At 35.2% G+C, this 22937-nt stretch overlaps 1 protein-coding gene across 7 annotated transcripts in view; it reads right to left on the bottom strand.

Annotated features, from left to right (window-relative positions):
- Nucleotides 1–2917: 2917 nt before the first annotated feature.
- kiaa1549la (KIAA1549-like a) overlaps nucleotides 2918–22937 on the bottom strand; it is a 50245-nt gene continuing 30225 nt past the window's right edge. Inside the window, exons 9-23 of one of the 7 annotated variants that reach the window (XM_079603775.1) lie at nucleotides 22618–22769; nucleotides 22010–22181; nucleotides 20558–20718; nucleotides 19604–19639; nucleotides 15972–16159; nucleotides 12936–13063; nucleotides 11814–11938; nucleotides 11328–11554; nucleotides 9588–9717; nucleotides 8731–9099; nucleotides 8475–8572; nucleotides 7086–7225; nucleotides 5671–5828; nucleotides 5396–5468; nucleotides 2918–4726 (exon numbers count right to left, since the gene is read on the bottom strand). In XM_079603775.1, the coding sequence (XP_079459901.1) occupies nucleotides 5439–5468; nucleotides 5671–5828; nucleotides 7086–7225; nucleotides 8475–8572; nucleotides 8731–9099; nucleotides 9588–9717; nucleotides 11328–11554; nucleotides 11814–11938; nucleotides 12936–13063; nucleotides 15972–16159; nucleotides 19604–19639; nucleotides 20558–20718; nucleotides 22010–22181; nucleotides 22618–22769 (2114 nt within the window). In that variant the 3' untranslated portion in view covers nucleotides 2918–4726; nucleotides 5396–5438. The remainder of the gene's footprint in view (nucleotides 4727–5395; nucleotides 5469–5670; nucleotides 5829–7085; nucleotides 7226–8474; nucleotides 8573–8730; nucleotides 9100–9587; nucleotides 9718–11327; nucleotides 11555–11813; nucleotides 11939–12935; nucleotides 13064–15971; nucleotides 16160–19603; nucleotides 19640–20557; nucleotides 20719–22009; nucleotides 22182–22617; nucleotides 22770–22937) is intronic. The other 6 variants (XM_079603776.1, XM_079603777.1, XM_079603778.1 and 3 more) reach the window with 6 other exon arrangements.

Below are 22937 nucleotides of genomic sequence, written 5' to 3'. Positions count from 1 at the left end.
AAGTAGCGTAGTGCGTAATGGCGTAGCTTTAGACTTAAAGGGCACCTATTATGCCCCTTTTCACAAGATGTAAAATAAATCCAACACACATTTATGTTCAAACATCATGTTAAAGTGAATTTTGCATAATAGGTGCCCTTTAAGTGGAATCTGTATGTTCGTGTGGCCGGAAGCTAGTTATTTTACTTTGTAAAGTTTTAAATATGGATATTTTTCTGACACAAACTCATCGCTTCGCTTCAGAAGGCCTTTATTAACCCCCCTTTAATCAATTAATAAATAAATAAACGGTTATAATAAATTTATTGTTATTATTATTATTATTATCATCAGTTAAAAAATGACAGTTAAATGAATGAAAACAGTTTTTTTGGTTTAACAATGCTATTATTATAACAAACTTAAAATTATGTGTTTGTTTTGTTTATTAAAATTTCAATAAAACATGTCTAATCAACTAAATTCAATAACTGACCAATGACCATTAGATTAACTATTTTTTAACATTAATAATTTATTAAAATGTTTAAGAATACTCCTATGAAATGTATTTTATTCAGAAAATGAATGTTTCTTTTTATGATTTAATACCAATAAATGTAAACTGTATCCTTTTATTTTTTGGGAAAGTTCTGCAGAACAGATTTATTAAATTAAACCATGGACCCAAAAAAAGATATTCCTTAAATAATGTTAAATCTTTTTAAATTCAAATTATTGTTGTTATTATTTTTTGATAGTAATATATGCTATTTCTATCATAATTTCTCCTAGTTACACTAAACTTTTATTTTGACGGGTTCTAGTGAAGACCTGTTTCAGAGTGTATTTGACAATGGTTTTTCCCAAACAAAATGATGAAAATGCTCATTAGGCGTTCTCTCAGAGCAGGTCTCTAAATGTTCATGTATTCATGTCCTCATATTGTTTGTGAGAGGCTGAAAACACAATGAGCATCAGGCATACTTGAGTATGTAGTAGGCGCGACGCAGCTCATTCACACAGAGGCACGCAGAACAAGCATATTTACATAGCAGTCTTTTTGCGCTTTAATATTCAGAGACCATGTCGCGATTGGATTTATTGCACAGCTCTACTTTCAATTTATTAATATAGCCTAGCTACTACATCATTGCGTGTTTTACGTGGCACCTGCGTTATGTAAATTGAATTTTCATGACTGGATTCCGGGATTCACTCTGCAAACGGGACATACCCTTATCTGCACGGATGGATGGTGTTCTATGTTTCATCCTTTTGCAGCCACATTGCGTCCACACTTTTTGCACATTGGATAGGCTATCTATCCTCGAGGACAACCACGCGTTTTTCCTACATCTAAAGTAGCCTATTCACATACTGGCCATATGGTTCGCTTCATAAGAATTCGACGGCGTTTCACTTTCAGCTGGGTCTGCATCACCTTTTATGCGCGTTTGTTCTTCCCATAGATAGACGGTTCTCCCGCCCTTCAATCAATGCAGTAGTTTCCGGAGCGCGATTATTATTATTTTTTTTCCTTGAAAATTATTATTTTATTTATTTTTTACTCAGTAACGGATATGATTTTAAAATGGAGCGAATTACAATACTTCAAACAAAACGTACTTAAGTAAAAGTAAAATTACAGATTAAAAAAACTACTTAAAAAAGTAGAAGTACACAAAAAAACTACTCAATTACAGTAACGCGAGTAAATGTAATCCGTTACTTTCCACCTCTGGTGAACAGCCACTTAATCATTGTTTTCAAAAAAAAAAAAATTTCCTAGGTAATATATATTTTTAATATATTTATTTTAAATAGTCGCAACATGTCATTTCACAATCTGAACTAAATTCTATAAAACGGTCAAATTACATTAAATATGATTTTTGTCTATTTTTTAATATTGATAGTTTTTTGTTTGAATATATTTTTGTAATTACGAGATATTATGCAAAATGATTTCGATAGGACAATTACCACTGACTTATATATATATAAGCATGCTCAGCATATAGCCTAGGTGTGATAGGCCTATTATGAACGGCACTTTCAATGTATTCTTAAATAAATTAATATGGGGGGAAATCGTTTGCTGGTCTGAAGTGTTGGGGTGACAAGAAATCAGATCGAAAGTGCAAAAGATTCCTCAACACTATTTTAGCAATAGTCGATCATTAGGTTTTGATAGTCGAATACGAGTGTTCTTTGGTTACCACAACTATTACCACTCTTCGTAGCTTATAGTCATAATAGAAGTCATTCAGCTTGAATTATGACCAAAAATCCATTTACTTTATGTAGCTTCACCTGCAGTGTAAGGTGAACAGTGATTAGCGCTTTACATGCAACCAGACATTTGGGAGAGACAGAAGCCTCGTCCCTGAAGTGATTGATGTGACTCGTGTGGCTTTGCTGTCACAGATAAAGGGGCAGAGACGAGATCGAAGTGGACAGGCCGCTTTTACCCTCCGGCAGCCTCTTGCGTCGTTAGAGAAACTCACCTCAGCCGGGCTGACAGCCACCCCGCCCGGCCAGTCCACAAGTTAGCCCGATGAAAGACACCTTGGCAAGGTAACGTTAGATGGATCCCCTTAAGGGACGGGGAGAGAAACAAGGGACCGCACCTAAACATCCAAAGCAGGGCCAGATAGAAAATACGTCTAGAAATGTGCTTAAACTAGAGTTAGAGGACATAATGGATTTTACAAAGTGAATAAAAGCCGCTCCATCAATGCCAGGAATAATTTTGCAGCGGAGGAAGTTTTGGTTGAACTGAAATAAAGGGGTAGTGCTGCCCTCTATTGGACAGGAAATGAAAAGCTAAGCAAAGCTAGGCTAGCATGGACACCATGTTGTTTACGAACTATAAAAATGCTAAAATGGACAATAAAGCAGTTAGTAAAAAATTAAACACAATATGAAGTCTTTTAAAATCATTTTTAAATGATCAAATGTCGTTTTTATTATATTTGATTCAGTGTGTAACCCACAAAAATGAGTCTTTCAAAGTGTTAAACCATTATGATGGTTATTTTACACTATGCTAAATAAAATAATCAAGAAAAGAAAATAACAAGTAGAACGTTTAAACCGAATATTTTTTTACAGAAACGAAGGGAAATATACAGTACTGTCAAATATGGAGTTGTTTAGTGTCATATATAAGTAGGAAAAGAAGTCAACATCTTATTTGTTATGATGATGTACACATTATGAATATTACACAATTTTCCCACATAGGTTCACAAGGAGGCTTTTTTTTTTTTTTTTTTTTTTTTTTACATTTGAAGCACAATATTCTACATTGGTAACAATTTTTAGCCGAATGTCCTCTGTTGTTGGCCAAAAAAAGGTGATTCAATTGATATAAAAATATTAAAAGAAAAAACTTTAAAAAGGAACAATTACATGATAGATATTTGCACATCCCCTGCACCACCGAAGTTAAACAGAAAGGACAACGTTCATTTCAACACAAATCATACAGTAGTGGCATTTGTAATAATTTACACGACACATTATGTAATTTTCATAATCCGATTATGTTAATGTATCTTGATTCATTCTGCAAATGGCAAAAAAAAAAAAAGTTTGTAAAGTACATTGACAGGTAGCATGTATTTAATGGGATACTTCTGTTGTGTATGATTATTTTTACAATAGATTTCCATCCTATAACTGCCCAAATAAAATATGGGACTTGCTTGACATACAAAGCCCTTATGATTTATATGTCCAGACTACATGCATTAGACTCATTCTCTTAAGAACACATGCCCAATGTTACTTCTGCAACACCGTACTTGCTTAATAATTATAGCAATTTTATATCATATTAGGATATTATGCTACAGTTTTCATTAGATTTCATGGGATCAATATATTCTAAATCAGATTTAAAGTCAATTTTGGTGAATGCTGCATATTTTATCTCATAAATATCTCTATGTTTTGGTACCTTTTATAAGGCAATAAAATATGTAGTTTTTGTTACTCTTCCAGTACTTACAAAAAGGCTACTAAAAATATGAATCCCTCCATCCATTCATCATTTTATCAATCTCTTTATCCACTAAACCTTTATGGCTATCTTCCCATGTCACACGTAAACTCTCAAAACACGATTCATGTCTTTCATGAAAGCTTTTGCATCGTGAAACACTTTAATACAGCATAAGCTATGGATTTTTGAGAGAGAAAAAGCATATACTATTTTTTTTGCATTGTGACTACAGTAGATACAGTACAGGATGTTTGATTTCTTTTATATCATTCATCGTCATCATCGTTTTGTTTTTTTACACAAGCCAGTGCTCAAAAAGAATCGCCTGCTATAACCGTTTCTTTAAAAAATGCATGAATGAGAGCAAAAGACACAGATAGGCATCGATGAAGCAAGGAAAGCCCAAGACGGAAAAAAAAAATGCTTTAGTTTTTCGTTATTAGTAACGTGTTTAAAATACACATAAAACCACCTGCATAAGATACAACACTTCTTAATTTGAAAAAGCTTTAAGAAAAACACAGTTTTGGCCAGTGAGGAAACCTGTTGCTTGTTCAGCGTGGTTGTTGTGGTTATTTACCCTCACTGCAGACGTTGATTAATAATGGGTGCTGCATCTCACTGAGGCTGGCAGGTGAGTTTGTGGCTTATGGGTCTGGGTGGCGTCGTGGTTGGTTGGGGCTGCTGAATCCAAAATTTCAGAGTAGACGACGGTTCTTTTTGGTGGTACGCAACCTGAAAGATACAATCACATGGCTTCTTAAAGAAACAGTTCACCCTCATGTTGTTCCAACATTTTTATTTTGCGTTCCACAACGCAAAAAAACAACAACATACAGGTTTGAATAAAAATGAGTTTTCTCATATTTATTTATTTATTGCACAAGTCATACATACATAAATGTTTTCTCATATTGCATTGTATGGACAAAGATCTTAAAATGGTAAAAATTAAAATAACAACATATAATATTTAATGTTTTCTCATATTTAAAAGCATAGTTCATCCAATAATGAAAATTCTGTAGTAATTTACTCACTCTCAAGTTGTTTCAAACCAAAATATCAAAATATCTTCTTTAGTGTTCAGCAGAACGAAATTTATACAGGTTTGGAACAACTTGAGGGTGAGTAACTGATGACAGAATGTACATTTTTGGGTGAACTGTCCCTTTAAGAAATAATTAAATTAATATTAAGTATACAATTATAATTAAATTATTTATTGAATTATATATATATATATATATATATATATATATATATACATACATATACACCCTGTTAGTTCCTATTAGTTAAAACATCAATTTGAACAAATGAGACCTTTTTTTTAGACCATTATAAATTTTACATTTATAATCAGTGTAATAATAATGTAAATGGATAGAAACTCCAATATACCCCTTTAAATTTCTGTCTGCTCAACATCAAAAATGACTCCAATTCAGCAGATGGTCTCCAGGTGACACTGGTTCTGTAAGAAGAAGAAAAAAGAAGACATTTAAGACATTTCATTTACATTTAAGATGACACAACAGAGACAATTCAGATGAATAAAGGTTCTTTGTGGATAATAACAAAATGTGAATGTAATAGGGTCACAATACCAGATGTGTTAGGAGTCATCGGGTAGGGTTAGTCACGCTGGCGGTACTTTATATAGAAACAGAGCTTGCCTTTACCGTGTCATTCCACTGATGTGGAAGGTCCTCTGGCTCTGGAGGGTAGGACATCCAAGACGGGCTCCGGTAGGAGGACGGTGGAGACAGGACGAAATAGTCAGAGTAACCGGGACGGTTGGCAGATATGGCATATACTGCTGTCATTGGGTTTCCTGCAAAACATTGGAAGGCAGATTTTTTATTTATTTTCTTAAACCCCAAAATATTAAAGGGGTCATGTGATATGATGTCTTGTTTTCCTTTTTCTTTAGTGTGTTATGTAGCTGTTAGTGCAAGTATAAGATCTGCAGAGTTACAAAGCTCAAACCTAAAGAGATATTCTTTGTAAAAGTGAAGGCTCAGCCACGCCTTCCTAAAACGCTTCATTCAAACATGCCCCCACAAATATACCTCAGTGTGTGGGGGCAGTTTCATAACAATCGCCCAAATGTACACGCAAAGAAAGAAGGCGTAACTTTGATTCTCTCAGTATTATTGTTGCCGCCATGTCGTGGAGACGCTGTGTTTTTCGTTCCGAAAGCCAAACTGCTTTGTTTGGCCTTCCAAAAGAGGACACAATCAGAAAACAATTTACAACACTGTTCCAGAACAGTACAACTAAATATTCAACTGTGTGCTGCGCATTTTTCAGAGGACTGTTTCCAGAACCTGTGAGAGTAGCTACAAGGCCAGCTGTGCACAAAGGGTGATTTTAAGAAGTTGGCAATACATCTTTGCAAGTACATTCTGGCGCTTCCGACTCACACAGCCTGTATGTTTTCATATTTTAAGAATTTGCTACTGACTATTTAAACATGAGTTTTGAGCACTATAGAGTAGCGTTTGCTTGTCGTTTCTACAATCACAAATGCTGACAGTTTTATATTTACATAGTGTTCTCACACCCGTATCGCGGCGCGACGCGTAAAAAGACGGTATAATTCATTATAATCAGTAATTATGTCCCCAATTAAATAAAACCTTACCAATCTGATACATTCTGCTCCAGTCGCGCTGGCAAAATTGATCGATCAGCTCGTTCATCTGCATTTTCCAGTTCAGATTCAGGCTCGAATTGATAAGGTAGTACGACATTATCACCTGTCATTAATGCTTTGGGATCTGATGTTCCAAATATGGTGACGTAAAATAAGGGGCGTGACATTTCCGTCACACGCTTAAGGTTTTTGGGCCAATCACAATGCACTGGATCGCTGGTCAATCAGAGCACACCACGCTTTTCAGAACGACGAGCTTTGTAAAAATCGACGAGTTTCAGAAAGGTGGAGCATAGAGGAGCAACAGAAAATGTATTGTATGTATAGTGTATGTATAAATTGAACCTAAAACTACGTAAACACATTGCATTAAACCAAATACACACAATAATGTTCTTTTTAGAACCATCATATGACGTTTCCCGAACTGACCTGAGTAGCTTGTCATAGACTCGTCGACAGTAACAGCAGGGAAAGGAGCTCGGTTGATTGGCAGATAGGGGGTGCCATTGTGCTGACTCATCTCAGAAGCCTCAGACACTTGAGGCTTCAGACTCATGTCTGGTGTGGAGCTGCAATAAGAGATGAAGAAGTCTTGTTATACTGTTCTCAAACCACCAGGGGGCAACGCTGGCCAGCATCGCCTCAGAGCCGCATGACAAACCTCAATGCAGTCAGCAGGACTGACAACCATGCAAAGCACCTTTAATGCATGCCAGCCACAGAATCTCAGAGGGAAAAAAATACATGAGGCTCATCTCAATACAGCTCGCAATGTGATGCAGTAATGCTATGTGCTATCTATCAGAAAAAGAAATGTGCAAAAAAGCTTGTCACGTAAGGCAGTACACCCGCTGTACCCTTTATTATCAGTTAAACCTTATCTTCCCCTAAAGGGCAATATGACACTTAATAGGTAAATCAATTCATATAAAAAAAGAAATCTATAAATGAATTGGAAAAAGGTAAATCTATGTAGCTAATAATTATTACCATTTGAATATCAAATAAAGTATTAGATTTTTTATAAAAAATATCAATATATAAAATTATATATATATATATATATATATATATATATATATATATAATTATTGTATTATTATATAATTAATTAATTATTATGTTATTATATAATTTATTTATTATATATAATATTAAGCAGCTGGAGTTATGGCTGCTAAGAAATTCAGCTTTGCCATCACATGAATACATTCAATTTTAAAATACATTGAAATAGAAATATTTATTTTAAATTCATATTTCACAACATTACCATTTTGAAATTTAAAAATAAAATAAATCCAGCCTTGGTGAGCATGACTTAAATATGATCTTAAATAAAGTATGGAAAATAATTAATTTTATTTAGCATGCAAACACGGCACATTAATATAATATAATATAATATAATATAATATAATATAATATAATATAATATAATATAATATAATATAATAATATATAATATATAGGCCTATAACCCAATGCATGATCTGAATACGAGTATGAATGTATGTGTGAATAGATCAAATATATTTTTTGAATATATATTTTATTAAAGTTATATTTGTTGAATTAAATTTATATAGTTACATATTTTTTTACAAACTACAAAGAGACTTTAAAAAAAAACATTAATAAAAATGATGTACCGGTAATTAAAAGATGGAAAATACTTTTCCGTTAATTTATTTTATTTAGCATGCAAATAAGCATATATATAATAATAATCTAACCCTCTCTCTCTCTATATATATATATAATATAATATAATATAATATAATGCATGAACAAACAGTATTTTAAGGTTTCTCTCACCGCCTCAATGATGTTCCAGGTGGGGCTCCGCCTCGTGGAGGGATGAGGGGTGGTGGGGAACCCAAACCCATATCAGGCAGCTGGGTAAACCTGAATCCCTGCAGCGCCAAGCACAAAGCAACTTTATGAATACTTATACGATGACTTATATCAACATATGACCCTAAATCCTCTAGTATCTTCCCAAACTCAACTCAAAGTACAAATGTTTGCATTCATTTCACAATCGTCAATCGCGCAAAAGCGCGGCACTCACTGGTTTGGGGAGGCTACACTGGTGCATTTCCGGCCCAAAGGAGGATCCGCGCTGTAGAGCTCCATTGGGGTGGTCCATAGTCCCAGGTGCGCTGGTAACCCCGTCCAGGTAAGGGCTACCGTGGCTGGGGTTGTACGGACCGTGAGGGTGGTGGTGATGGTGGTGGTGGTTTGCCGGGGTTGGCTCGGCAGGGGCCAAACCAAAGGCGTTGTCCAAGAGGAGGTGCATCTGCTGCCTCACTTCATCGATGGAAGGCTGCGAGCTCAGGGTGGACGAGTCGGATTGACCTTTGACCTGGTGGCCACCGCCGAAACCCAGGGAGCTCAGAAGGCGGTCCACATCTGTCTCTTCAAATGGTTCAGGCTCACCCTGAGGTGGATTCAATGAATAGACATAATTAAATGACAAATATTTCTTCTCTGGTTTACATGTTTTCAAAGTCCCATAACTAGGACAATTATAACACAGGGTTAAATGCAGTGTAAAAAGCCCTAATCTAACTTGTGTTGCGAATATTTTCTCAGAACTTTGAAAAAGCCCAGCACATTCACGGTTATTATCCGATTTCCAATCTAAATCACTGAAAACACCATCATTATAATTAAGCTCAATGACGTTCTGCTGTTTCATGATGACGTGGGTTATTCAAATTCAGGGTCAGTGCATCGGCTAGGCCATCATCTCAAGCTCCCTTCCGTCATAACCGGGTTTAAAGTTAAGCCTAAAGGTAATCGCCTTCATTTAAGCCTCGAAGGAAACTTGAGCTGATATGACACGCTCCGTGCGGAAAGACTACAGCAGAAGACTTTATATCTGGGATTTGGGGTCCCACGATGCAACAGGCTAGCAGCGCTTACATCATAGCCGCTGTTACGGATGCCCCTCCTGGATCGCTCCCTCATGACCAGCATGTCCATCTCTGTCTCTACAGGGCTCGGGGTGTTCAGAGACTGCCTGCTCCAATATGCAGGTTCCCTGTGGGAGTCACTGGGGAGAGAATGTTAAAAAATTCAGTATTGTGATCTCACGAACCAACATATGGTTATGGAAGTCATGGTTAATTTTACATTATGATTTATTTTTAGTTTTATACACACTGAAATATTGATGTCCAAACATTACGTGCTCTCTGTTTTTCGGAGAAGAGCATTAAGGAGATTTTCATTCATGCCACAGGGGGAATTTACTAAGAATTAATAGTGTTGTTTATTTGGATCATCTGTGTTGTTTTAGTACGCAATTCCGATAAAAGGAAGAAGTATGCAACAATTATGCAATGGCACAAACATAAAAACATATAGTCTATATACAGTATACTACCATTCCAAAATATGGGGTCTGTAAGATTTTTTTAAAGATTTTTTTATTTTTTATATAAGAAATGTTTCAATGCAATGCTGTTCTTTTAGACGTTATATTCACCAAATAATTAATCACGGTTAAATGTATCTTTTCAATATTGAATATAATAATACATGTTTCTTGAGCATCAAATCAGCACATTTCTGAAGGATCATGTGACACTAAAGACTAATGATGCTGGAAATTCCGCTTTGCCATCATAGGAATAAATTACATTTTAAAACATTAAAATAGAAAGCGGTTATTTCAAATTGTAATATTTCGCATTATTACAGTTTTGACTGTATTTTTGATCAAATAAATGCAGCCTTGGTGAGCATAGAACATTTTGACAAAAAAAATCTTTCAAACCACAAACTTTTAAATGGTATTGTGTTGCATAGATGAATTAATAAATGATTGTCAAATATTTCATTATATATGTACTTGCATACTATATATATATAAATGTGTTTGTATATGTATATATATATATATATGTGCCATGTGCACGCACACATATATATTTATATATGTATAATACATTTGTGTGTGTGTGTGTGTGTGTGTGTGTGTGTGTGTGTGTGTGTGTGTGTGTGTGTGTGTGTGTGTGTGTGTGTGTGTGTGTGTGTGTGTGTGTGTGTGTGTGTGTGTGTGTGTGTGTGCGTGTGCGTGCACATGTCTTTGTGTGTGTATATATATACACATGTACAAACATATATATATTAGGGCTGTCAAAAGATTAATCGCGATTAATCGCATCCAAAATAAAAGTTTGTGTTTACATAATATATGTGTGTGTACTGTATATTATTTATATATATATAAAAACACACACAATCATGTATATGTTTAAGAAAAATTGGTTATTTATATATAAAATATTTATATAATATAAATTATATAAATGTATATACAGTATATAAATGCAAATATTTCTTAAATATGTACTTGAATGTGTGTGTATTTATACACACTAATTATACACAGTACATACACATATATTATGCAAACACAAACTTTTATTTTGGATGTAATTAATCGCGATTAATCTTTTGACAGCCCTAATATATATATGTTATATAAACACAAACTTTTATCTAAGACTTGATCGAGAAAGTGTAAAAGTTCCTTAACTGTTTGGTAAATTCCCCCCATGTTTTTAGTGCATATTCTGTATCTAGGAACACGCAACTAGTTTCATTTTCTCTAAATATTTTGGGATGAGCAATAGCAGGGATTTAATCTCCGCCTACCTCCTGCGGTACTTTACGTAAGTGGAGGGTTTCCTGTCCTCCTTCGGCCCCCTCAGATCCTCCAAGTCCAGGGAAGCATTCTCACGTCTCAGCCTGTCTCGATGACTGTACATGTGCCCGCTGCCGCTAGTGACCGGCCCATCACTGTAACCTTTCCTTTTAGCTTTTAACCTCAGCTTATTACGATAATGCTCAATGTCCGACTTCTGCTTCAGCCCCATGTTGACCTGCAGGTGAAAAGCTGATGCTATTTATTTGCTTCCATTTTGTGCAACTCAGCTGCTCATAAATCAGTTCAAATAGAATCTTTTTTTGCTGATCTTGCAGGCAAAATCTGTGGAACAGATTCTGTGTGGGCCTGACCATTCGACAGGCCCCGGAAACGGTACATTTACTGTTGACAAGCACTCAGCACATGTAAAAATAAATCAACAATAAAAGCCTCCTAATGAGGCGGCCCCATCTCCATGGTGACAGCAAACTCACCTCTCCGTTCAGGATGACAGAGTCTTGGCTGTGTTTGGAGGAGTCAGGATAAGAATAGTTGAGTGGGGCAGCCATAGGCTTGATGGTGATGAGGCGTAGAGAGCCAGTTAGAGAATCATAATGGTCTGCAAAAAGACACAGGGGACCAATGCAATTCAAAAATTACAGTAGGAGGGTAAAAAGGGGATCAGTAAAGAGTACAGCTGTAAATATTCAATAAGAGCGTGACACTAGTCACTGGTGCAGAATATATTGACCAATCAATTTTATATGGGTTTGGGGGTTTAGTGGGAGATATCTTTGATGGCAAAGCTCCTTGTTGGACAGCATATATAAAAATGTTATGAGAATAATGTTACTGTATTGCTATTTTAAGACCTTCAAAACACTTATTAAACCTTTAATAAACTTTTTATGAGAAAGAAATACTTATTAATACTGGTTTGAGCAAGTTACAGAACCGATGTTTGTTGACATGTTGTTATTTTAGTGTTTTAACACTAGTTTTTTCAAAACAAACAGAAACAAAGCGAAACAAAGTAAAGAAAAACAAAGCAAAGTAAATCAAAGCAAAACAAAGCAAATCAAAAACATTATTTTTGTTCAGCAAAAATATCCATTGTAATATTTATTATAAACCAAACTAAATTTATTTGAGAAGTGGCATAATACATAAAGATTGGTTTATTTTTCTTACACCACTGGAAAAACCTTTGTGTTTTTTAGTAAAAAAACGAACACAATTTACTATAATAATATAATGTTATATAATATTTGTTATTATTTATAAATGTAATTTTACAAATGTTTATTATTTAAGGTCTTATGAAAGGACTTAAATAATAAGTTCTCATATATAGGATATATTTCTTCTTCACAATCTTATTTGTTCTCTAAAAATCCACGTTTCTTTTGCTTTTACAATAATTTCTCTTTTTTAATGATACTTAATTTTTTTATATTGGAAAACAAGACAAAAAATCAAATGTATATATATATATTTTTCTTTCCAATGAATTAAACCCAACGTTCTAGTGAGACCATGATGGGTTTTATAAATGGGTTATGAACCTACTAAAGGAATGAGAATTTTGTTGCTCTTTTTGCTTCTGCCTATCTCACCATTTCTCGTGTGTTGCTCTTCTTTGGGCGCTTTCTGTGCCGTTGATCTCCGAGCTGTGGAGCTTCTGCCCGTGTTCAGCTTCCCGGATTCATTGCTCGAAACAGAGCCGTCCTCGCTTGGCAACCTGCTGCGTGTAGCCATGGCAACAGAGGCAATGGTTAGTTTATTGCATGCAGTGTGATGCAGGGTTAACAGTTGCCTTGCAGGACCCTCTGGCCTCTGTTAACCTGCGTTAAATTGCAGTGGTGTCATTTAGCGGACATCACTGTAGGGTGAGCATCCACTCGTCATGTTTTGTGTCATTTAAACAAATGTTCAACAACAGGACGAATCTTGCTCTGGAACAGCAACCACAAAGAGCCACGGACAACATATCAGAATGCACATCGTGTGCCGGCGAGAGTTGTAAGGCGTCACTACTCGATTCACCTCAATATTGACTTGCTAGAATGAAGAAAATTTTAAGCTGACTTGTTTATGGTATATAATAAATATGATGAAGAAACTGAACTGGTCCCAAGAGATCCATATATTAAAATGCAATATATGCAATATAATTTAAACAGAATGTGAAACGAATTTGAAATCAAAACTGACCAAATTTACTTCATGTTCCTTGCATTAGTGTGAACGAGTCACGGCCTATATAAATGACACACAAACACACACACACACACACACACACACACACACACACACACACACACACACACACACACACACACACACACACACACACACACACATATATATTTATATATAAATTTATATATATATATATGTATATAAACACTCATGCATTATTTAAACCAATTATATATTTATGTGTTAAAATTTGAATACGTACTTTTAAACATACTTTTAGAAATATAAAGAAAAAATATTATACTGTATATATATGTATTGTACTACATATGTATACATACATGCTTTAAGTAACATACTATATTAACATACTATATACTAACATTAGTGATGTCAAATCGATTAATCGCATCTAACATAAAAGTCTGTAAATATATATATATATATATATATATATATATACAGTATTTACAACACATATTTACAAACTTTTATGTTAGATGCAATTAATCGCGATTATTCGATTTGACATCACTAATATATGTGTATATTTTGTACATATTACACATTATTTAAACATTATATTAAAGTAAAATTAAAATGATACATTTGTACAATATACTGTATGAGCAGACATACGTGTATAATTTATATAAATAAAATACCTTAATAAATATCATGTTTTACTCAGAACTAAAGTGAGTTGAAAATGGGGTCCACGTTGATTATATAATTAAATTTCAAGGAACCTTAAAAGCAATTAACTATAATTACAGAAACAAGAAATATTTAATTTTCACGTCACAAAAAAAATGCTTACACCGAGAGCCCATCTCTCTCTAAGAAGGTGATAATAAACCACAGTCAACAAAATATGAATATTACATTAAATCTGCTAATCTCTCAGGCATGCGTGCCAACAATCTGCCATGCACATAACGCCCAGCCCCGCTGGACTCGCTGCCGCACGAACACACGCACGTCTTCTTCTGGGTCTAACACAGTCGGGCAGAAGAGAGCGTGGATGCGTTGGCCAAGCTGCCTATGGGCACACTGAATCATACATGATTCTGGAGCTGTGAGCGTACTTATCTTCCCTGCATGCTTCTCTGTCTGTCTCTGCCAGCTTTAAATGCTCGTGTATTCACCGCATTTACTTTCCAAATAATTATTTCCCCAGCCCTGCTCTCTGCAGGCTCATTTCCCTTTAATCGTGCCACTCAGGAGAGATAACAAACGGCAGAATACATTTGTATTCCGGTTAATAAGCACGGAGGCTAATAGAAAAAGAGCAGGGAGAAGGAGAAACAAAAAGAGGGAGAGGAAAAAGAGGAGAAACGCTAAGCCACACTGCAACGATTTCAAGGATCGGTGCTCTTTGCTCTGTCGCATTGTCCCGCGTACGACATAAAGGCATATTTACGACCCCACGGCCCGCAGAGAGGGGTTAAGTAAGCCTGGAGATGTGGGAGATGTGTGGTGGTGGGTTTTAATGACCTCGAAGCGACGCTTTTGCGACGAGACCGTCGTGCGAGCTGAACACGGACACATTTCCCACCGTCTTTCATTTGCATTTTTAGGCAGGATGAGAAGAGAACCTTGGGAGGTTTTGCTCTTTGTGAAGAAAGTCATTTCTCAGAAGCATCGAGGACAAAGAAAAACGCACTAAAAAATTGAAACCCGGTGCACACTCCACGATTTCATCTGTAATTTTCATCATCACTAATGCTTTTAGTCTTCTCAAAGAAAAGTTTGTGGATTGCTCATTTTTCAGAATAAACTTAAGGGCCCGGTTTCACAGACAGGGCTTAGATTAAGCCAGGATTAAGCCTTAGTCCAATTATGGCATTTACAAGCTTTTATAAACGTGCCTTAGAAAAATAAACTTTACTAGTGTGCATCTTGAGAAAAAACAATGGCACTGACATTGTCTTGCACACTGTATGATTTTGTCCAACAAAACAAATAAGTATATATATTATATTTTACTTTTCTGGACAAAATCATGACCAAAATCATACAGTGTGCACCAGGCAGATGTTGGCATCGGGGATATTTCCGTGGCACGTCTGTCTTTCTTGATTTAGATTCTATAAATATACGTCAAAAGAACCATGTCTTTGTTCCTGAGCGCACAGTGTACTTTGTTCTTCCCTCCACAATGTCTCAATGTCTCTGCTGCGTCTTAAAGTCAAGAGCTCAATCCGCTCACTAGTAATTATACGTCATACTTGAGGTGTACTTGATTTTTCAGCAGAAGGAGATAAGAAATGCAACTCAAAATGGAACATTGGTCATATCGGGTGGAATGGCTTTTAAAACATTTATGACGTTCAGGCTTTAAAGCCTCCAGTGTTCTATAGAGAGTTGAGCGATATACTATCATACTAGCTTATTCCATTTGGTAAGCCTAAAAATGTGCTTCTTTGTTCTATAATTAAAGCACTCACCTGAGATGCATCTCGGTCGACTGGGGTCTTTTTGAGGCTGTACCATCTTGTAACACCGCCACCCTCTCTTGTGTGAGAGGGGCGTCCCGTACCGGTAGGGACAGGACAAGTGTTTCCTTGGTGACAGTGAGAGCCTCCTCACCTGGCCGGCCCATGTGCTTCTTGGCGTAGTCGAAACCCTGCACGGGCTGGACAGGAAATGATGCGCCGTGATTGGATGGTGGAGAAGAAAGTAAGAGTTACACAATGCCACATCCAGCGTTTCATTTCAATCAGCAAAGGAATGCCGGCCATCCTAATTTATTCATGGGCTGAAGGTACTTTGAGTCAAACTATATTTTATGGAGCCCGCGTGCGATGCATCAAGTTGCCATGGGATATTTAATATGGAAGAGCTATGGAGCCCCTCGTTTTAATGAATTATGGATCAATCTCCTGCGGAACGGGGCGAACGGAGGCAGGGTGCCTTTTGGATCTTAAAAAGGTGTCACAGGGCGTTGCTGTTATGATGTAAATGTGGAAAATGTGTGATTAATTCAATTAATAATTCATGCGACGCTGCACTTTGCACATGGTGCTGTCACATCTACAAGATCCTTTAGTGAGGTGTATAATTTCTACACTAAGAGTGTCATTAAACAGAATTGCAAAACTAATTGTAATGAATGCACAATATTCAAATTCAGTGCGACAAGCTGATAATTATTTTCATTTTATGGCTGATAACCAATAAATACCTATATTTAAATTGTACACACACAAAAAAGCAAAACAAAAACAAAAACAATAAGAAACAAACTTAAAAATTCTAAATGCTTCAAGTGAATCATAATATTTTAATGTAAAGTATGAAAATGGATATTTAATTTCAAAATTTGGTAAATATTGGATTTAACATTTATATATTTAGATTTTATATATATATATATATATATATATATACTCAAAATATATTATAATGAATATAATTAACTTCAATTAAATGCAAATAACAATATATATATATATTTTTTTTTTATACAAATTTATTTAAAAAACAATATATTATATAGGGCTGTCAAAAGATTAATCGTGATTAATCACATCCAAAATAAAAGTTTGTGTTTACATAATATATGTGTGTATACTGTGTAGAATTATTATGTATAAATACACACACATTCATGTATATATTTAAGGAATAATTGCATTTATATACTGTATATACATTTATATAATTTATATTATATATAAATATTTTATATATAAATATAACCAATTTTTCTTAAATATATACATGATTGTGTGTATTTTTATATATATATATATATATATATATATATAAATAATATACAGTACACACACATATATTATGGAAACACAAACTTTTATTTTGGATGCGATTAATCGCGATTAATCTTTTGACAGCCCTAATATATATATATATATTAGTACATTAATTAATCATTACTGTTTTTTGTACAAATTGGTGAAATGAGCATCCTCAATTAAATAAACAATATTAACAGATATTTTTTTATTTTTAAATCTAATATATAGGTAGGTACCGATTTATCTTGCATACCTATCTAAAATGTGTTGACAATACCAAAAAGCAACAGTGTTTACACACAACATTTTAATTTTAAGATCATCACCCTGGATGTTTTGTATTGGACAATGACCTTGAATGAGAACAAATCCAACTCAAATATAATTCCCATGCTCATCTGAACTATAATTCACTTGTGCTTCATCCGATTGTATTTAAAGAGGAGCCGGACGTGGGTCGCGACAGTCCACAAACCCCTTATATAAATCTTATTCCAATCAATTTGATTTAAGGGTAGCGAGACGTTGAGTCCTGACTGTAAGTCTTGCACAGGATGTGAACTGATATTCCTCGCACTGTTGTACAAACAAGCAAGGAAAACACGTAAGGGCTGCTCAAACACAACGACATGTAGAAGCAAAAAGCAGGCAAGCAGACACACATGCAATTGATCACGTCTGAGCCTCACGAATCATCAGTGCCGGTATCCGAGTCCTTATGCCACTTTACACACCTCCTTTAATTCCCCATATGCGCTAACACGGGAAACTCTTGCGTGAAACCGGAACGCTTTATACACTGATCCGTAAATTACCGTGCATCAGCAAAATCATGTTCCTGAAAGGACATCTTAATTGGACGGAGCAGGGAATGTTTTCAGATCAGAGAACACGGCTAAGAGGGAGTATGATCAAAGAGACGATTATCATAATTACAATTGATTTGCATATTGTTTTATTCCATTACTAAAAACAATACCGTTATTCTACAGGGATAGATCACCCAAAAAGGAAAATACCGTCATCATTTACTCACACTCATGTTCTATGCGCATTTGACTTTTCCAGAAGTTTTTTTCCAGAATGTCGAATGTTTTACATACAATGAAAGTGAAAGGTGACCATGGGCTATCATAAAATCATCATGTAAGTTGTTTATATGAATTGTGCATTACATTCCAAGTCATTCTGAAGCTATTTTATAACTTAGTGTAAGGCACAAACTGAATTTAAGTTTTGGTCACTATTCACCTTCATTGTAAAGAAAGAGCAGCTTAGACATTCTGCTAAACTTCTATTTTTGAGTTCTATGAAAGTCAAAATATTTTTTTTATAAATATTATACTCAACAAGGCTTCATGTGTTTGATAAAAACAACAACATTAAATCAGTAATATTGTGAAATATTATTACAATTTAAAAGAACTGTTTTCTACTTTAATATATTTTCAAATGATTAATAATTAATAATTAATTCAAATAATTAATTCCTGAATTTTTAGCATCATTACTCCAGTCTTCAGCGTCATTCTGTGATCCTTCAGAAATCATTCTAATTCTAATCTCAAAAAGACAGTTCTTGTTATTATCGATGTTGAAAACAGTTTTGTTGCATACAATGTGATGCAGTTTTTAGAAAAGAAGGTTCAAAAGAAAAATATTTATTTGAAATAGAACATTGTAAATGTCTTTACTCTCACTTTTGATCAATTGAATACATCCTTGCTGAATAAAAGTATTAATTTCTTTGAAAAAAAAGAAAAGAAATCGTAATGCACCTAAACCGGTAGTGTATAATATACACATTTGCTATAAATACATATGCACACATAGATCCTATAGCTCATTCCTGTTGGGTCATTTTAATGTATCTTGTTTTAGATGGAAAAGTCCTGGTAATCTATTTAAACTTCACCTAATTATTCATATATGTAACCTTGGCATATCTCTCAGCTTGGGGTGGCCTAATTTATTACCCTGCATTTGGCCTGTATCTATTTAAAAGCCCCATAATCCAACCACAACAAAGAAATCATAATACAGTAATACTGTGGTAATACTTTAAATCCTTCCCATTCTGTTATTAGTCACTGTCCTACGATCTCAAATGGAGGTACAAGAGAGGAGATATTTGTGCTGTGCAGATCAAAGATATCCTCAAAGCACTAGATCTTACTGAACAGTTCATTGATTATGGGGAGGATAGATAACCTTCTGTTTCCCCTTCCCCCTGAGGACCGATTTCCCACAAGCACAGTCAACAAGAAGAATGTCTGGACTGTAAGCATGCAGCCAAGCACCATGAGCAAGCCAGAAAATACCTGGTGGTGATAACTCCCATCTCTTCTATATGAGGTCTAGAGAGGAAGAGTAGTGAAGACACAATTGGAGGGACATTTTGTGGGAGTCAAAATGAAATTTCTCATTCCTATGTTTTAAACAGCATGTCTTGTGTGTGGTGACAACACAAAGTGTTTGAGGAACAAGCCACCATTTTAAATCGTCTAGCACCACATTTAGAAATAAGATGAAAAACAAAGTTATTTTGTGAGGAAAGCAGGATATTTTAAGCCTGTTGGTCGTCATCATCGGTATGGCATCACAACGGGTCTCATTCACTCATTTAAAACAGTCCTGATTCATTAATATTGAGAATAAAGACAAACCCACACACGAATCAGAGGTTTTTTATGGCACAAATTTTTTATCCGATTTTTAATATATAAATATACTTTATTAATGTAAAATAATATATTTTATTTTATACATAAATATATCAAATGAATTAAATCAATCAATATAATTAATATTAATAAATAATTGAGTTCACAAAATTTATATATTTTTATATAAATATAAAAATGTATTAATAAAAAAAACAAATGTCTATTAAATTGTTTATGTAAATATATATATATAGGAAATTTATTGTTATATTTACAAATACAAACACACAAACACATATATATATAGAATTACATTTAAAAAAATTATATATTTTTATTTTTTTATTGTTGACGTTTTTTTATTTTTAATCTATTTAGAGAATATAGTGCAGAATTTTTATATGAACCATTCATCCGTTATAAACCAAATGAAAACAATGATCAGCTTCTCCATGTCAGTCAGAATTTTAAAAGTGGTGTAATAGTGAATGAGACCCATTGTTACTAGACTTCCTTAAGTTAATATTATATGGATTTAATAATATGATGCTGACATAACCGGCCCCAGTTTTGACAAAAGTGATGATTTGATGATCTGGACGAGCCTACCTTAGTGCGGCTGTGGAAATTGCGAAACGCACTGGTCTTGAAGACGGTTCTGTTTCTCCTGCATAAGATAGCAACCGCCATGACCACCACGACCATCACAATTGATACGGGTATCAGGACTGCCAATGTCCAGAGGTTACTAGGCAGACTCTTCACCACCGCTGTTTACACACAAACACAAACACAAACACAGACATGCATTGGAAATCAATAGACTCAGTCACAATGTTTGCACATGATTTCCGCCACTTGCGTCTCCAGCACACACTCTTACAGTAATCCAACTCCCCTCTGTCTCCTACTGTCTATGGTTAGCTCCTAATGAGCTGAATCTGTCTTTCGGCTGTAGCTCTTATCTGGGAGATTAAACCCCCACTGCTGGGTCTGATTGTGTTTTATTCATACAAAACTGTGGCTTTGCTCTTCTCAGGCAGACAAACTGGGCTTGATGCCCCAGTTGAGAGCTCAGTAAACTTGTGTAAACTCGCTACACCCAAATCCCCTGCGGTTTCTCCAGCGTGGTGTGAGATAGCTATAGACTTCATTTGGGAAAAAATAATTCAGCATTATCATGCTCGCTTTTTTTGGGTCTTCATCAAGCTAAAAGTAGAATTTTCACTTAATTGATAAAACATTTCTGTTCGCTATTTTTGCAAGGTCTTCAAATATCCTGTCATAAATGTGAGTGGTGCAAAATTTGCTAATAAAATACAAGATTGCTAGCTGGGTACTTATCGTTTTTAGAAATGTCTTGGGTCCCTGTATAAAAGTAAAAGCCAAAAATATACTTCAATTTTGACATGAATACGTATAGCCGAACGTCTTGCCTTTCAAAGTCTACCCGATTTAAAGTGTGCGCGAACACAGGCGGTCAACACGTGCGCACTAGAAAGTTTCATTCTTGCCCAATGTTTGCGCTATTTCTCTCCAGAAGTTATAACTGATAAAAACGTCTTAGCGCTTTTTTAAATTAGAGTAGCGAGTATCTCTAAACTCCCTTCTCAACATGGGCATCTATTGTTGTTGCCATTTTTTTTAGTGTTGCCACCTTGGACAAACAATCAGCTTCCACGCATACTACTGATGACAAAATGTCCGTCATGCGCACTGTACGCATACACTAGCGTACGCATACAAACAGTTTATTCTGCTTATTTTAATCGTCCGGCAGATGAAAATGTTATGTTTTCGCAAAAATTTGCAATTTGAGAGATCTTTGGTGTCAGTATGCGACTAAGTTTAATAGTTATGATTAGGGGTTTGTCCATATAACTACTCTTAAGTAAGAGCATTAGCAAGGATCAGTAATGCAAACTATAATGTACTGGTCACTTTTGACACTTAAAAAAAGTGAGTAAACACTCACAAAATCCTAGGTTTTCCAGCATATAAAAAGAAACTAATTGATGGTTTGGAAAGAAACTAGGCTAAATTAGTCAAATATATACATACCCTCCGCTTGAATCTGGACGAAGTATCCCAGAGTGAGAGCCATGGTCTGAGAGTCCACTGTGTTGAGGGTCTTGGCCGCAGTAGTGCCAGTTATGGGAGATCCATCTACTTGTACGTAGTAGGTCATTTCAGCTGGGTTTTTGGGACCAGGCAGTCGTCGGATACTGACCATCTGTATGAGGAAAACACTCCTTTTGAGTTGATGTTTCCAACACAAACTTCAGCAACTAGCCTCAATCTAAAACCCAAATTGAATCGAAAATAAAGAATCTAATTCCATATAGAACAGTAAAATGTCTTGCACCAAAACAGACATCTATATGCAAATTATCTCATTCATAATTGGCTAACCTCTTTGGATGCTAAATGAGTAACATAATCCACATCCACCTTTTAACCTTAGTTTCATAGCGCTCATTAATATGTTTTGCTAATTGGTTGCAGGTTGTTTTGGGGAGGAACTTTCTCATTCTAGAGCATTTGATTGGACAAAAACCTGTGTAGTGCAGGATGAGTCATCAATATATTTGATCTGCTTTCGCAAGACAAGAAAAAACTATAAATTGTAAATGCTAAAATTACAAACAAAGAATAAATTGATGGCACACCTGGACAGTGTAATCGCCTACAGTCGTGGCTCTCCTGAAGCGGAGGCCGTGCCGACTGGCAACCAGAAAGAGCTCCGCCAGCCGCTGCTCCATTAGACTCGCAAAGCTCTGATAACTCCCTTCAAGAGAAGAGCTGTCAACGTCCTGAATTACTGGAGAGAGAGAGATGAAGCAAGGTGAAAAAGAGAACTTACCTTTCTTACACTTTGAATCTGAAAAACTGCAATTACTATAGAATTGACCTTGGTAAAAAGGATTTGTTCTCCTGGGTAAAAGAGGGGGAGGAAGAGCTAGCTAAGGCAACAGAGAGAACATTGAGT

This window comes from Phoxinus phoxinus (assembly GCF_949152265.1).
Source record: "Phoxinus phoxinus genome assembly, chromosome: 25".
Classification (NCBI taxonomy): domain Eukaryota; kingdom Metazoa; phylum Chordata; class Actinopteri; order Cypriniformes; family Leuciscidae; genus Phoxinus; species Phoxinus phoxinus.
Note: the sequence above shows the minus strand (reverse complement) of the source record. Positions and strands in the feature narration are given on the sequence as shown.